At 39.5% G+C, this 15,274-nt stretch overlaps 1 protein-coding gene across 5 annotated transcripts in view; it reads left to right on the top strand.

Annotated features, from left to right (window-relative positions):
- The window catches only part of PHACTR2 (phosphatase and actin regulator 2), a 144,560-nt gene that overhangs the window by 92,695 nt on the left and 36,591 nt on the right, over positions 1 to 15,274 (top strand). For all 5 annotated transcript variants that reach the window (XR_005932974.1, XM_030022228.2, XM_030022231.2 and 2 more), the window contains exons 3-4: positions 10,577 to 10,657; positions 13,657 to 13,815. Coding sequence is in view for 4 of the 5 variants with exons in the window: in XM_030022228.2 (XP_029878088.1) it covers positions 10,577 to 10,657; positions 13,657 to 13,815 (240 nt within the window). In the remaining variant the exon portion in view is untranslated. The remainder of the gene's footprint in view (positions 1 to 10,576; positions 10,658 to 13,656; positions 13,816 to 15,274) is intronic.

Below are 15,274 nucleotides of genomic sequence, written 5' to 3'. Positions count from 1 at the left end.
TGCCTTCATACACACTGCTCTGCCCCTTCACTCCCCCATTGGCAAGGCTTGAAGAATGGTCTGAAATAAAATGCTGTGATTGAATTCTGTTCCTTCTGAAAAAAAGGAATGTTGAGGGCTGGGATTCAGTTAGCTAAACACAGTTGCTTGGTGCCACCTGAGATGCTCTGGTGTGTCCTGGCTGCTCTCCCAGAAGGTTCTGCATCATATTTACCATCCCCGTGCAGACATCTCCAAAACCCTGAGGCATCTCAAGTGGCTGTAGACACCCACGGTTAGGAAACTGAGTACCACCCTGCATATATGTGTGTGTGCGTGTGTCACAGCTCTGGCCAAGCTTTCTCCAGAAAAATCCCAAACTTCTGTTTTGGGATTCAGGCATTTGATGTTGTACTTTTCTAAACTTGAGTCTACTCAAGAGTCCAGTGAGCATCTATGAGCTCTTCAGATTCATTACCGCAGTGCAAGCCCTCTGTCTGCTGTCTTCCATGGCTCTAGGTGATAAAACCAATACTAATCTCCTAAAGTGTCCTCAGTAGGCTCTCCTGAACTCTTAGGAGTACATTGCTTGACATTTTAAACCCATAGCAACCCCTGATAATTACAGTGAGGAACTCTATGGTTTTGCAGTGTAACTTCTAAAACATGCTTTATTAACACAAAAGGCAAAAAGAAGTCATCTTCTCCGGTGTCTTCGTCACTCCAGATACCAACTGAAGTTTTGGACAATCTTTTTGAGATCTTCAAATCCTTCTCTCAGTCTCTCTCTTCTTTTTTTTTGTTAATTTTCCTGGGTAACCTGCAACAAAACCCCCACAATTTCTTCCACTGCTGTAATCAAAAAAATCCTCTCAGTCTGATACCTCCTTCGTTGCTTCCAGTTTCCTTCAGCTTCCCCAGTACTTTTATCATATTGCTAGAGCAAAGTTCTTTCTAGTTACTGTCTCCTGAATGTTCTGCAGCTACTGTTGGACAGGTATGTGATTTTTATATGCAGTGAATTCTTCAGAATAATCACCATTCATAAGCTGTGTATACAGGTTCCCCAAACTGTCACAACATATTAGCATGTGTTAAATTGTTATGCCATTAAATAACAAGGCATGTGTCATTCTGCAGTTATTTTTTATAAATGAATATGTGGTAAATTAATGTTAAATACAGTATTTCTTATGTTGTACTGTCTTTCTTTAGAGAACCTCAATCCAGTCTTACAAGCGTGACACATCAATTCTTATAATACCAAGGCAAAGCATGTGTTCATATTTCTTTTACAAAAGGAGGAAATTTGGCACAAAGAAATTAAGGTCAACATTTCAAAAAGTGCCTCCTTAGTTACTTGCTTGTACTTAATTTGCCTGTCTTGTTTATGATGGTGTGGTCCCTCAAGTCCTTTCAGGGGTGTGGAGAACCCACGGTTCCCATTGGCACTGACTTCAGATGGAGTTATTCAGGACAATTTATCTCAAGGTGAGCACCTGAAAAATGGAGATGCCTAACAGTAGATGTAATGGACAAGAAAACACTAAATAATCTCAGAACTGTAATGAAAATCAAGCTTTAAAATTATGCTATAGATACAAATAGACTAACTTTGAGTCACAAAATACCTTTTTCAGGTGCCATACAACTACACTAGTTGGTGATAAGGGTTGTTATTTCTATCACTGAACCTTGCTGCATTTATATACCTAGACCATCAGAGCTAAGGTACTATTAACATTACAGCAGAGTATGTGAAACATTTTACATTCTGAGTCTGATTTTGCCACTGTGTGCTCCTAATGCATAGCTGTATTTATTACTCTTAAGAAAGAGGTAATTATTGGGAAGCAGTGTCCATCTTAGCTACCTCAAAACTAATTTTCAAGTGATAATTTGTCTTCCCAGTTCTCTCAGCTGTGTCTGTTCAATTCCACTGCCTCCTGCATACTGGCACTAGTTTTGTAATGAACAGATCACAAACCTGATGCAGCTAAAAACAAATCCAGCAAAATATAACAAGAAGTAGTTTTTACTCTTCTGCAAACATTACCACTTGGATTTGTGTCGTAGCATTGTGATGACTATCAATAAAGCACGCTGAAGCAGAGAGGAAAAACAGCCACTCTTTTGGATGACTTCTTAAAATTCAGACAACCTGATTTTTTTCATTTCAGCTGTGGTTTTGCAGCACTGCCTTTTAGGTCTGGAAACTAAATAGACCTCCTTGTCTTTTTTTCAAAGTTAAAGCTTTATTTTGTGATCAATCTTGTCTTGAAAATGGAGAGCACTGATGTGCAAACAGAAATCCATAAAAATTAGGAGAATTTGCACTACAAATTGGCAGAAGAACAGAGATGATGGTGAAAGATCACTAGAATCGATAGATCATGTAAGTGGGAGCTCTTTTGGTCAACTGAATACATGGTTATATATAAGTATGTATTGAAGAGTGGAAGTTAATTATCTGCACAATGAAGTATCTCTGTAAATGGTATAGCAGATGGGAAAAGCTCAATGCAGGAGGAGATAACACTTAGTTGACTAACTGAAGTCCCTGCTCTAAGTCCAGTCACAAGACTCTGTATTTAATAGTCCTTTATGGCAAAAAAGCATCTAATGCAATTGATTCACTAAGTGCTTAATGTATGTTGTGTATGTAGAAGTACCATCTTCTATATAGACTTTTAAATTATCCTGAAAAACCGTTCATTTTTTACTTCATTGTTTAGCTAGCATCCTGCTGGATAGCCATGTAGTACATACCAGCCTTTTATACAGTAAAGACTGCTATTATATTTAATAACGTAATGTAAAACAGCTAATAAAACACATCATTCTAATGCTCTGAATTATATAAACTACAGTATTTCATTGCCTATATAGTTTGTGAAGAGTAAATATGCAAAATTTAATGCGTGTCTTGGTGAACAGGACTTAAGATCTTATAGAGGAGGTTTGGGAACTTCTGATATTTTTTTATTATTCAGTAGATTGATTTTTTTTTTTTCTCTGAAGAGTACATATGCTCTATTTTTAATAAGGTTCTGCTTATCCATCCTGTTACACTGTAAAATTTGATTTATTTAGGTGAAATTATACAAAAGTAGTGACATGGGGAATTAATTTCATGTTTTCAAAACTTTTGTATTATTTTGTACATTCAATATATTGACCTGTATTCATATGTCCCAGTTTACATGCATTTTGTCAACCATCACAATATTTAGTGCTTTTTTTTTTACTTAAAGTGAAACTCTAGGAGTTATGTAATATCTGAAAATCTTGACTTTCACCTCAAAAATAGCAAGACTGGCTCTCTAAGCTGGGGAGATGAAAAGAAAGTAAATCTGGACAATATCAGTTGTGAGAGGTCTAAAAACAAATGAAAGTTGACAAATTATTTTCCCCCTAAATTTCATATGAGAGTTTTACCCTACTGTGCTTTAACCCCAGCCAGCAACTAAGCACCACGCAGCCGCTCATTCACTTCCCCCCCACACCCAGTGGGATGGGGGAGAAAATCGGGAAAAGAAGTAAAACTCGTGGGTTGAGATAAGAACGGTTTAATAGAATATAAAAAGAAGAAACAAATAATGATAACACTAATAAAGTGACAGCAGTAATGATAAAAGGATTGGAATATACAAATGATGCACAGTGCAATTGCTCACCACCCGCCAATCAACGCCCAGTTAATCCCCGAGCGGCCATCCCCCGCCCCCACTCCCCCCAGTTCCTATACTAGATGTGACATCCCATGGTATGGAATACCCCGTTGGCCAGTTTGGGTCAGCTGCCCTGGCTGTGTCCCCTCCCAACTTCTTGTGCCCCTCCAGCTTTCTTGCTGGTTGGGCATCAGAAGCTGAAAAATCCTTGACTTCAGACTAAACATTACTTAGCAACAACTGAAAACATCAGTGTGTTATCAACATTCTTCTCATATCTAGCTCAAAAACATAGCACTGTAACAGCTACTAGGAAGGCAATTAACTCTATCCCAGCTGAAACCAGGACAACCCCTTGTGGCGCTCTAAGATGTAACCTACAAATTCAGGCATTTGGCTATACGAAAGTGGCACAAGAACACTTCCCAGAGCTTTTATGTTGAGAAAGAAGAATGTATCTAAGTATTGACTAATGTCCACAGAGTGAAGATTTGGCATACCCCTTCAAGGCAAATATAGTTTATAGTCTTGCTTAGGTGTCACTGATGTTTACCATCCTATCTACATAGAAGATAAATGTTTTCTCCCAAGCCTGGCTGTACTTTTCGACCTACGCCAGCAGTACTAGTAGTGCTTATAGGAGTGGACGAGAGTAAGTCATTTATGTGTTGACTTTCAGTGCCCTCCTGCAGTTCCTCCTGTGTCTCAAGCAGCAGTGCAGATGACCTCCCCATGTATTTCCATATAGATAATAATAGGGATAAATCGTACTGTTCTGCAGCACTGAGGGTAGGGCTTGTGTCTCCAGAAATCCCAGAAACAGACAGGGTGCCGGCCCCCGCTGCACCATGAATAAGCTATAGCTTTTCAGTGCAAATCAGGTTAGCTTGCAGTAAAAACATATCTTTACATGCTTGAGGACTATTTCCCTGTCAGGAAGCCCCAGAGTTATAGGGAGATACTAATTTGCTTTTAAACTATGTATGTAAGGTGTGGAATCACTTACATTTGTGTATGTGCTTCATGTGAGGCTGGAATTGGAAATGAAAAGTAGTTTGGATGGCATTCATCCTGCCTCAGATGGTAGTTTGGCAGGGGGGGCAGGGGATAAAAAAATAGTTATCCCTGTATTTCTTGAGGAAACAGACCCAGGACCAACGGGGACTGAGAAGATGCATTTAATTGGCAAGTTGCCCCTTGTTGCATGCTAACTGACGGAGGAGAAGAAACTTGCTTATCTAACTTGAGAAAGAAATGGGAAAACATCCATACAAAATAAAAATCCTACAGGAAATCCTCTTCCTCAGACCACTCGATCAGAGATGTATTTACAGTACAGAACAGGGGCTGTGTATGTATGTATGCGTGCATGCATCTTGGATGCAGGAAGCCCATTTCCTGGCCTGAGATCATGGGAGACAGTACAATGATAGTCACATTTACTGCCTATTCTTGTAACAGGGCTACAACTTGATAATCTGTATGCAGCTGAAGAAAGAGTTTCTTCTAAGACAGAATGTGGGCTATTGGAAAGAATTCTTGTTGCTTTCTCTGGATTTTCAATAGGCTTTTGGAAATAGGTTCTTGCTACAGCCTTGCCAGGGCATGTACCATGCAGCGTTTTCACAAAATCTCACATGACTGTCTTATGCTAGCAACTAAAAGATGTTCATAAACAGCAAATACCACAAACATCAAAAAAAGATGGAGGACTAGATGTGGAAGTATTTGTGCCGATGTGGGAATGATGGTTGGCATTTTTTCCTTTAGCAACTTATTTTCCATGCTGTATCTCAGAAAATCTGTTCTCTGGGCACTGATTGTATACTTTCTGCCTAGAGGGCTTTCAAAATTAAGTAAAAACAAACAGAAAATGGCATCATCTCAAGGGTTTCTCCCCTCCGCAATGTTTTGCTGTGAAGGAAAAGAAGGCAGCAGTTTGTGTCTTGGCACGAAGCAGATGCCACTTCAAAGCTCCACTGCAAGAGTATATGCAGACAGGGAGCAGAAGGCAATTTTAGCTCTTACTAGGTCAGAGAAAAATTAAAAATCGGAATTCTCTCAAGCTTCTCTTGGAAGAGCAAAACTAAAGACTGGAGAATATCCAGAATCTCACAGCACTCTTTGAGTCAGAGAATGGGTTTTAAGACTGCCTGAGGTTTGTAGCTGCTGAATATCACTAAGCAGTCTCTTTTGCGGGGGTAGGGAGGGAGGGATGGAAACGATGGAAACTGCTTTTTGAGGTAAACTGTTCTTATGGTTAGTGATACTGTTATTTGTATTGGGCTAAAAATGCAGATGTTTGTGGGATCCCTTGGACGAGTAAGATTTACTCAAGTAAATGAGGGCTGCATACAGTGTGATAAAGTCATGCTTTCTGACAGTTACACCTGAAGTCAGGGCAAGCTTTGCTTTTGCCTGCAGCAGAGGAAAGATTTTGACATGGGATTTTTTTTGAGTCTGCTGGAGCATGATGTCTGAGAGCAGAGCCCGCCTCACCTCAGACTTCCTCAGCTGGCAGGGACTGATAACCAATTCTACTCACAGTCAGGACTGACTTGTTTGTGTAATCGATCTCAATACATCCATGTATACAGGTGGAGAAACTGTTATTTCCGTTTTATAATTGCTTAATGTTATGAACAATATGTTCCTGTTAATGTTGAAATGTTATATATATTCACACTTTTGTATACAGACATATATATCTATATATCATATATATCACAGACATATGTTAAGATATATTTATTGACAGAGATTTATATAGATGCATTATTATATACACATATGACAGAAAAGAGTTGTAGTAATAACATCAGCTGGTCAGCTTAAGAATGTCCACACGATGGTGGTACAGCTAACAGTATTTATCATATATGTGTTCCAGGATAGTACTAGTCATCTACTCCTGAGTGAGGAATAGGTAAGAACTTGTAAGATCAGAGATTGCCAAAACGATGATCAGCAGGAATAGAGAGACAAAGGTGTGCTTATGGGAGAAGCAAATGGGTAGTGTATTGTGGCAAGTTCTACTAGAATAAGAAGGAAGAGAAGAGAGGTAAGTCTGGAAGCCAAAGATAAGAAGTTTGAACTTCTTCAAGTGAAGGAGAAAGACCCAGATGATGAAGGCATGACAGAGGTCATGAGAGGAGGGAGCATGCCAAGCAGGACAGTGGTGGAAACACCAAATTACAGTCCTTTCCCTGTGCTGAACTCAGGAGACTGAACTATTTCTAAGGTGACAAATAGTGATACCTATCCCAGGTGGTTCAGGTAGATGATAACTGTTTCTATAGTTGTCTATGCCATTAGCTCAGCAGCAGATGGCCAATACTCATAGCTTTACTTCTGTTGATTAGGTATTTTGAACCATAAGTAGGCAATTCAACTAGAATTCCTATGCTTTGGGTTGTTTGTTTGTTTTATTTATCACAATTTTAGTGTGGGAAATTACACCTGAAAGGGTACCTCAGATAAAACACTTAACAAATGTCAGCATGTTTGATAATATGACTTTATCTTTCTATGCCGTAAGTTGCCTATCTATACAGTGATGATAACACCTTTGCATCTCACATGGGCATCGAGGAGAAGAACATGCTGTCTTTTGTTCACTCAGTTGTTGGGGTGACATTTGGGAAAACTAGGAGTTTTCTGTTCAAATTAAGGTTTAGATTGTTCCTTAGATGAGGTCTGGGCCATAGAGTGGAAGGTAGGGTTAAAAATTTAGGCAAAGAAACCATTCATTGAACACAGTGCAGTCTGTATCCTAAATGAGGCAGGGATGGCAAAGGTAAAATATATAACAAGCAAATAAAAGGTGTACCATCTGCACACCCATCAACCTTCATTCAAACACTTCCTGACTTCTGAATGCTTGACTTTGTAACTCTCTTATTTTAAGAGAGTTTACTGAAATATAACAGTAGTCAAATGTGATTAGCTCAACTGAGTGGTTTGAGACCCTTAAAGCTCAGTACAATTGGGCTGTGATAATCAAAATACATGACTGTGTAAATGTGAAATGTATTGTATAGTCCAAAGTCTGTAATAAGCAATAAATTGTAATGATGAGTCCACCCTTGCTAAACAGCACCCAGTATAGGTTCAAAAGTGGACAGGCTACTCATTCCTCTTATACAAGGGGACATATTTTTGGTCCCTTTGATTTAGATTAATATTCTGCCTTTTTCTTTGTAGGAATTAAAATTATGATACTCATAGTGAATACTAGCATGATTTCTAATGTTCTTTCCATGGGCCAAATAATATTTTAAATAAATTATCTTTTCAAGCTGAATTAACTGAGCTTAATCGGTTTAAATAAAAACACCACTCATCGCTAGCATTTTAGATGATGAAGGATTGGGGCTTAAGCTTCTTATCTGTTCATAAATTTTCTAATCTGTGAAATGGAGATAGATATGTCTAAGGGATGTTATGAAACCTATGTAATGTTAATAAAATGCTTTGAGGTCTTCCAGTAAAAGTGTAAGGAGTTAATGTCGTTTAATGCCAATTGACATTTTCCATGATAATTAATTTGATAGAGTTGTTAATTCAGTGTTGTAGAACTGAAGAATCATCCTGAAAACTAGAGAGCGCCATTGATGAGGGGTCAGATTCAATGTTCTTGAAATTGATGGAAAGAATATTATTGTTTTCAAGTGGTATTGGATTAAGTCCCACAAATAAATATATGAGAGATCATCTCAATTCACTGTACTCAAGAAAACAGATGTAAAAAGGAAGCAGAGAGGACAAATGGTAGGAAGTAATTAATACTTGTGAAGCTGAAATAAGAGAATATTTATATTGACAGCAACAAAACAGGTATAAAGCATGTGCATGAAGTGTTCATCCTTGGGGTCTACGTCAAAGGAGATTTCACTCTGTGTGTAAATACACCTGCTTTCTAGAAAGATTAAGACTCTCCATCCATGCCTGCCCACATAGTCCTCTCACTTCATGGCCCCCCATCTCTTTAAAGCAGTCTTTGTGGGACTGAGTGTTCACCTACGTGAAAAACTCTTTGCAAGAATAGGGCACGCTCCTGTGCTTTGTTTGCCCTGCCAATGTGTGACACACAGTTGCAAGGCATATACCTTCAAAAATAATGGGGAAAAACTGGAAGAGCTCCTGAGTAATTTAGGATTGGGACCCAAGGCAGTCTAACCTGATCTGAGTTTGGGCTACCACACTCTTTCCAAGGAGGCTGGCTTATATTGGGAGTCTGCAGCCACACTCACGGGCTCCTTTATATTGTCAGATGTGATTTGAACACCATGAAGGTTTGACCTTTAACGGGCAGATCCCACAAAGTGCCTGAGTATATAAACACAGACCTAATGCCAACTTACATGTTCTTGAGCCAGTACTGTGTTTGCATTCACAGGCTGTTGATCTCCCAGGCATGGGTAGCTTGAACTGGACTGGTGAAAAAGGTTACTGCCCCCAGTTCTTCTGCCAGGTGTTGGTGCTGTTTTGGCAGGGAAGTGCATCCCATGTGGAGCAGTTGCTGAATCCCCGCACTTTTCAGTGTGAGGAATAAACCTGGTGCTGTAAAACTGAGAAGTGCTGAATCTGCTTCATCTTCTGTTCACTCATCCCCTTCCCTGGCATAGAAGGGGAGTGGGAAGCTGTGAGCAGTGATGCCTTCAGGTGTCTCGGGTCAACCAGCCCGGTTGTGAATCAGCAGCCAGAGTTACCTGCTGCGGGGAAAGATGTTTTGCTGTGCGTGGAGGGTAACTTTCTTAGAAGAGCCAAACTGCCTCTCTCCCTGCCTTCACGGGAGCCATCGCTTCACCGTATGGCTGTTCACTCCAACTGGGCTGGCGCAAGTGAGATTGACAATACTTCTTGCAGTATTTAATCTGCATATAGCAATTAGACTGGCCCAAGAGAGTAATTGGATTACCAGAGTGTTTGAATTAGTTGAGGAGATAAATAACCCTATCCCATAGCATTAATAGGATGGAGTCCAGCACAGCTGAAGCTTTGCCGCATGCCCTCAGCTTGAGCTCCAAACGTCATTTGGGTTTTGATGTCCATTTGTAAACAGAATCAGGATGGGAGATTAACTTTTTCTAACCGTGAAGACGGGATTTTACAAGCGATGCTCACGTATTGTGGGCCATGCACCATGGTTCCATGGATCATTGCAGTGACCTCCCAGATCACTGACCGAAATTGTATTGGTTTGGGGGTGGGGTGCAGTAAGGAGCTATTCTATTTTGCCATCTGTAAATGCTTTTCCCTATAAAACTATTCAGCATTTTTCCCATGGGAAGTAAACATAATAATTAAAATGCTTCATGTCACAGTCTTTTTTTGTGTGTTGTATGCTGCTTTTTTTTAACCTAAAAACAGGATGCTGCATTTTTTTCCATGAAAGCAAACCAGCCTGGACAAGGATGTTATTGCCTTTTAGAACACAACTTTCTAGTGTCTGTTTAAGGTTATTTTTTTACTTTAAGACTGTTTGCACGTGACAAAGTCTGCTCTGTGAGTTGCTTGCTCTGAGCAGGATTTGTCTCTCCCAACTCAAAACATCTACAAAGCAGATGGAGATATCTCCAGCTGAGCTAGTCAACCCAGTCAATGGGAAAGAAGTGCTTTTACATGTTAAATGCCTATGCTAGGATGAGTTCAGTTTCACTCTGGAAGTACCTTTTTCCATTGACTATAAAAGAAGCCTCATGGAGCCTTGCCCAGCTGAAGATACTGGATCATACGAATATCAATATGAAATTGTGGGACAATATTTTCAGAGAACATCCATGAAAACCCAGACCACTTTTCCTGCAGAATCAGAGGAAACAAGATTTCTCAGGGTTTCTATAAAATAAAAATCTTTTTCTACATTTTTCACAAGCATCAGCAGTACGAGAATAAATCTATTCTTAACTGTGCTTTTTCTTTAGTGTTGGAAAGGAAGATTTCGACAAGACAAAGCAGAGAGGAGCTGATAAGAAGGGGAGTGCTGAAGGAAATGCCCGAGCAAGGTGATAACTCATTAACTAGAATTTAGCTCCTAAACGCTAAACATGGATGATAAAGCCACTATTGCGTTGTTTCCATGTAGTATAAATAGGTATGAGGAGACAAAGCTGAGGAGTGTGAGAGGTAATTTGGGCCAGTTGACAAAGAACTAAAGTTGGAGTCGAGAGATTTGTATTCTGTAACTGCTCCTGCCATAGGTACACCATCTGACTTCTGGTCATATCCTTAAATATTTTGATGCTCCCTGTAAATTATGTGACTCCTGTGGTTCCTACTTATTGTTTGCCAGAATTTTTTGGAGTTAATGATTAACCTATTTTTTGAGTCAAGGTCTGCTGTCTAAAGCAACTGGAGTATAATATGAGAAATTTTGGCTGAAAAATTAGAGACTTTGGGACCCCAAGCAAATCAATAGCATCCATTTCAGGTATCAAAAAGTACCAGTGCTGGGATCATACAGATCCCATCACTATCACACAGACCACATTCACAAATGGTACAAACATAAAACTGTGGGGAAGACACCACTTGTTTCAGAATGCTGTAAGGTTTAGTAACTGGTATTAACCAGAATTTGTGTTTTGAAACACATGAGTAAACCATGGTTAACACCTCTGTGCTGCATCTGGTTATGCTTTTAGTGGTTTTCTTGCTGAAATTATTGATCTTCTATAAATCTAGATCAAATAAAAGTCAAGTGAGTAAAATGATTTTCTGTAGCTTAAAATTAAACCATTTGTCATTTTATCAAGGAGTCTAAGAATTCCATGATTTCCAAAAATATTTTTCTCCTAGAAGTTGTATTACTCTGCCTGAGCTGAAGAAGCATGAAAGTATCAATGTGTATAGTTCATATCGTACACATTGATATTTAGAAGTAAAGGCCTTGTTTGTTGACATGTGACATCACTTGTCTTTACAGTGTTTTGCTAATTACCAGACTATGACATTTAGCATAGCTGGCTTCTGAACTTGTCTCTGCCACTGTCTTTGACTTAAAACAAGACATGCAAACTCTCCATTCCTCAATTTGTCCATCTGTGAATTTGTTACATTTTTTTGCTACATGCTTTACTGGGGAGCTGCCTGACCTTGTCCATTGATGGTTGGAAATTGCATTTAGACTGCTGGGACAGTTAATGAAATGTGTTAACGTTTCAGGTTGGTTACAAATAGTCTGAACAGAAATACTATCATTTGTGCTAAAAGTATGTATGCTTTGGTCTTCAGTGTCCTTGACCCTCTATTCCATTCTTAAAAGGGCATGGGACTTTGGAACCCTTATGGAGATTGAGCAAAGTGAGAAAAGGACATAAAGATGAACAATTTTCTCCTCTTCCTTCTGTCTTAAGAAGGCAATCAATCCAGTCTCTGTTGCCTTCATCACGTTGTGCTTCATGTCTGATGAAAATTATAATTTTTAAGAAGCATTTTGAAAGAATACAGGATTGGTTTGAAGGTGCTAAAAATGGAGATATAGGAAACTCGGTGGTCGAGCAGTGTGAAGGTAGTTAGAAGGAATGACTATGGAGATGAAAGCTAGATGAGGAAATTACATGGAGTCTTGAAATGTGAGAAGTAAGAAATGTGAAGAAGCGACAGTATTTCACATGGGATGAAGAACAAAGTGGAAAGTGGCAGGTGCCACTTGGAGGCAGGAGGTGTTTGCAGAACCATGACATGAGTAAGAGGTGGGGGTGCCACATGTGGAGGCAGAGAGGAAAGAATGGATTTATGAACATCTGGAAGAGAGAAGCTGAAGAAACTCAAATGTTGCGGTAAGGTAAGAAGGAAACCTTGTGCCACTGTCAGCTATAGTGAATCAGACAAGGTTAAGAAGGGAGAACTTAGTTTTTACAGATCAAGTTGAAGTTAGTGTGTGGGTGAGAATGAAACCATCAGCTTAAACCATGGAGCGCCCCAAGGTGGTAAGAGAGAGGCTGCGTAACTGTGTTGAAACCAGGGAAGGGCCAAACATCCAGGTCTGATAGCACTCAGCAAGGAAGAGAAGGAGAAGAAGAGAGTGGAATTACCACAGTTAATGAAGAATCAGTGGGAGGAACCAGAAGAGATGCCAGGTAGATTTGCATAATTTTTGGATGGACAGCAAGAGAATCCTGCAGAAGTAAAGCAATCATCTACGTGAACTGCAAGTGGGGTGAGAGCAGTAGAAGGATTACAAGCCTTAGAAATTACCAGAGAAGAAAATCAGCAACTTTAAAATGCATGGAACAGAGAACAGAAATCAGTAAATAAGGAAAGAGAGAAAGCTGCGAGCCAGCAAGAGTATGTAGCATTTTTCAGGAATATAGAGACAAATGGGGAAGAGAAAGAAGTTTTTTTTCAGGATTAACCCCCCCCACCCCCGCACCATAGCTGAGGTAGTCTGGCTAAGTGAGTGAAATATCATCAGAGCTGGGAAAGAATTTGACTTGCAGAATTTAATAATGGTATGATACATGATACAGGAAGACTTCACCTTGGTTCTTAAGACTGGATAATGACTTTGTGACCTATTTTATTCATTAACTGGGCACGCATATTCTGAGAACTGTCTGAATTCCTGGCTGATTTACCTACTGGGATGCACCACAGTAGTCCTGCAATTCTGCCCCCTAATTGTCCAGATTTGGGGCATATTGGAACACATTGCAGCTCCGTTGTGGTCCATGCACACATTTCTTTCTTTGCTGTGTAAACCAAGAAGCAGGGAGGAAGAGAACGGGATGCTAATGTGTACAGACACGAAGCTGGACCTGAAAACTCACATGCGTTTCCAGGCCCAGTACTGCAGAGGTGTCCACCCAAAGCCTATGGAAGCCCATAGAGTTCCTTTACAGAGTTGCTTTTCAGAGCAGATCTGCAGCCTGATGTTTCACATTTCAGTAAGTCTTTCTGCTTTGCTTCCATAGAAACTTGAAGGCAGAGGGATGCTGTGTGTTGTTAGTAGGTGCTAAGGAAGCAGTTAAACTAGGCACTAGCTTTTTAATTTTCATTTCAGATGGTGATGTAACAGTAAATTTTGAAACTTCAAATGGACACACCATAGCCATTGGTGAAGAAACCATACAGGAAGAAAATGTGGTAAAAGCCAGTGGAGATAACGGTACTTTATCAGAGAAAGCATCAGCATTGGAAGGAAAAAAAGAAGATCAAAAAGGTAAATGAACACATTCACAAATTGGTTTTCACGTACTTAAAATACTAACATGTTCTTCCATTAGCACCAATACATGCTGTGAGTTCTGTTCTGCCATAAGGATGCCAGCAGAACCTGCTGAGAAGATAAGACTTGTGAAACACCAGTATTTTGTCACTGGTAGGCATTCCTTTTGCTGTGGATGTTGTAAGGTCATAAAGAGAAGCATAGTCTGAGCATGAAAATGTGTGCAGGGATGTTTGATTTCTAAATTCAGTGTGAGCCTTTCCTTGTAGCCATGGGCAAGCTTTGGTTTCAGGTTTTCCTTTTGTGAAAGAAGACACTAAGTGCATATGCATCACCTTGCAATATCATTGTAGAAGTGACTCATGGGTTGAATATTCAGCAGTGTTTAAGCCATTTAAAAACCATATATCATTTTGAAAGTAACTTCAGCAACGCATTCCTATTGGTTTTCATTAAATCTTAAACACTTGCAGTCCAGCTCTTTGGAAATATTCAAGGAGCTGTATCACTACCGCAAACTGAACTTAGTTCATTTATGGAAAATGTGCTTTATGACTATAGGGTTTTCTATAGATCAATTGCCGTAAATACTGCTAAACATTTAGCAGTCCCAGAGCTCATATTAATTTTGTTACCTTCACTCAGCTCTACCTTGGTAACAAGAGTTTGACTGAGTAAGGGAAAAGTAAGGATTAATGCGGAATCACAGGATTTGGACCAGTTTTATTTTCTTTCTCTAGCATCTTGAATAATGCATCACTTCTTTTCCCTGTCAAAAAGTGTTCTTAAATACTACTTCATTTATTGGATTTTCCTAGAGGAAAGAGCAAGGATACAAAAGATCAAGGACTTCATGGCTGGCTGTTAGACTGAGCTGCCTTTCCAATGTCTTCTAGTAACCCCTACCTAGTGATGAATGAGCCTCTGGAGGTTGAGAGGGTCAGTTCGGCTAACACAAAAATTTGAATTCTTCTCTGAGCTGTGTAAATCACTTGACTATGTAAAAAGTGGCTAGATGTCCAAGGACAACTGCCTTTCTTGTGAGATTTCTAGTACTTCCTGTCTCCCAACAAGACAGAAATACAAGATTAGCCTTTTTCATGACAGTTAAATACATCTATCTTTTGGTGCCAACTAGAACCAGATGTGTATTGGGTCAGGGGAAAAGAGTTATAAAAGCCATGAAAAACTCCTTTAAAATGGCTGAGGTTAACTTTGGGGTTAGATCAGACCACTTATTATTTTATGCAACCCTAAATACAGCCTTTTGGAACTGTCAGGTCTTGGAAGTTTTCCTAAGGTACAGAGTTTTTTTAGAAATACACATTTCTAACTATGTTGAAGTCCCCTCTATCTGACTTTGCAGAATGTAGAACTCCAGTGAAGCAGGAAGGGTTCAGTATCTATTTCAAACACATTATTACACTCTGTACTCCCTATGTATTGTGTTGAC

The sequence above is a fragment of the Aquila chrysaetos genome, chromosome 8 (assembly GCF_900496995.4).
Source record: "Aquila chrysaetos chrysaetos chromosome 8, bAquChr1.4, whole genome shotgun sequence".
In the NCBI taxonomy this organism is placed as follows: domain Eukaryota; kingdom Metazoa; phylum Chordata; class Aves; order Accipitriformes; family Accipitridae; genus Aquila; species Aquila chrysaetos.
Note: the sequence above shows the minus strand (reverse complement) of the source record. Positions and strands in the feature narration are given on the sequence as shown.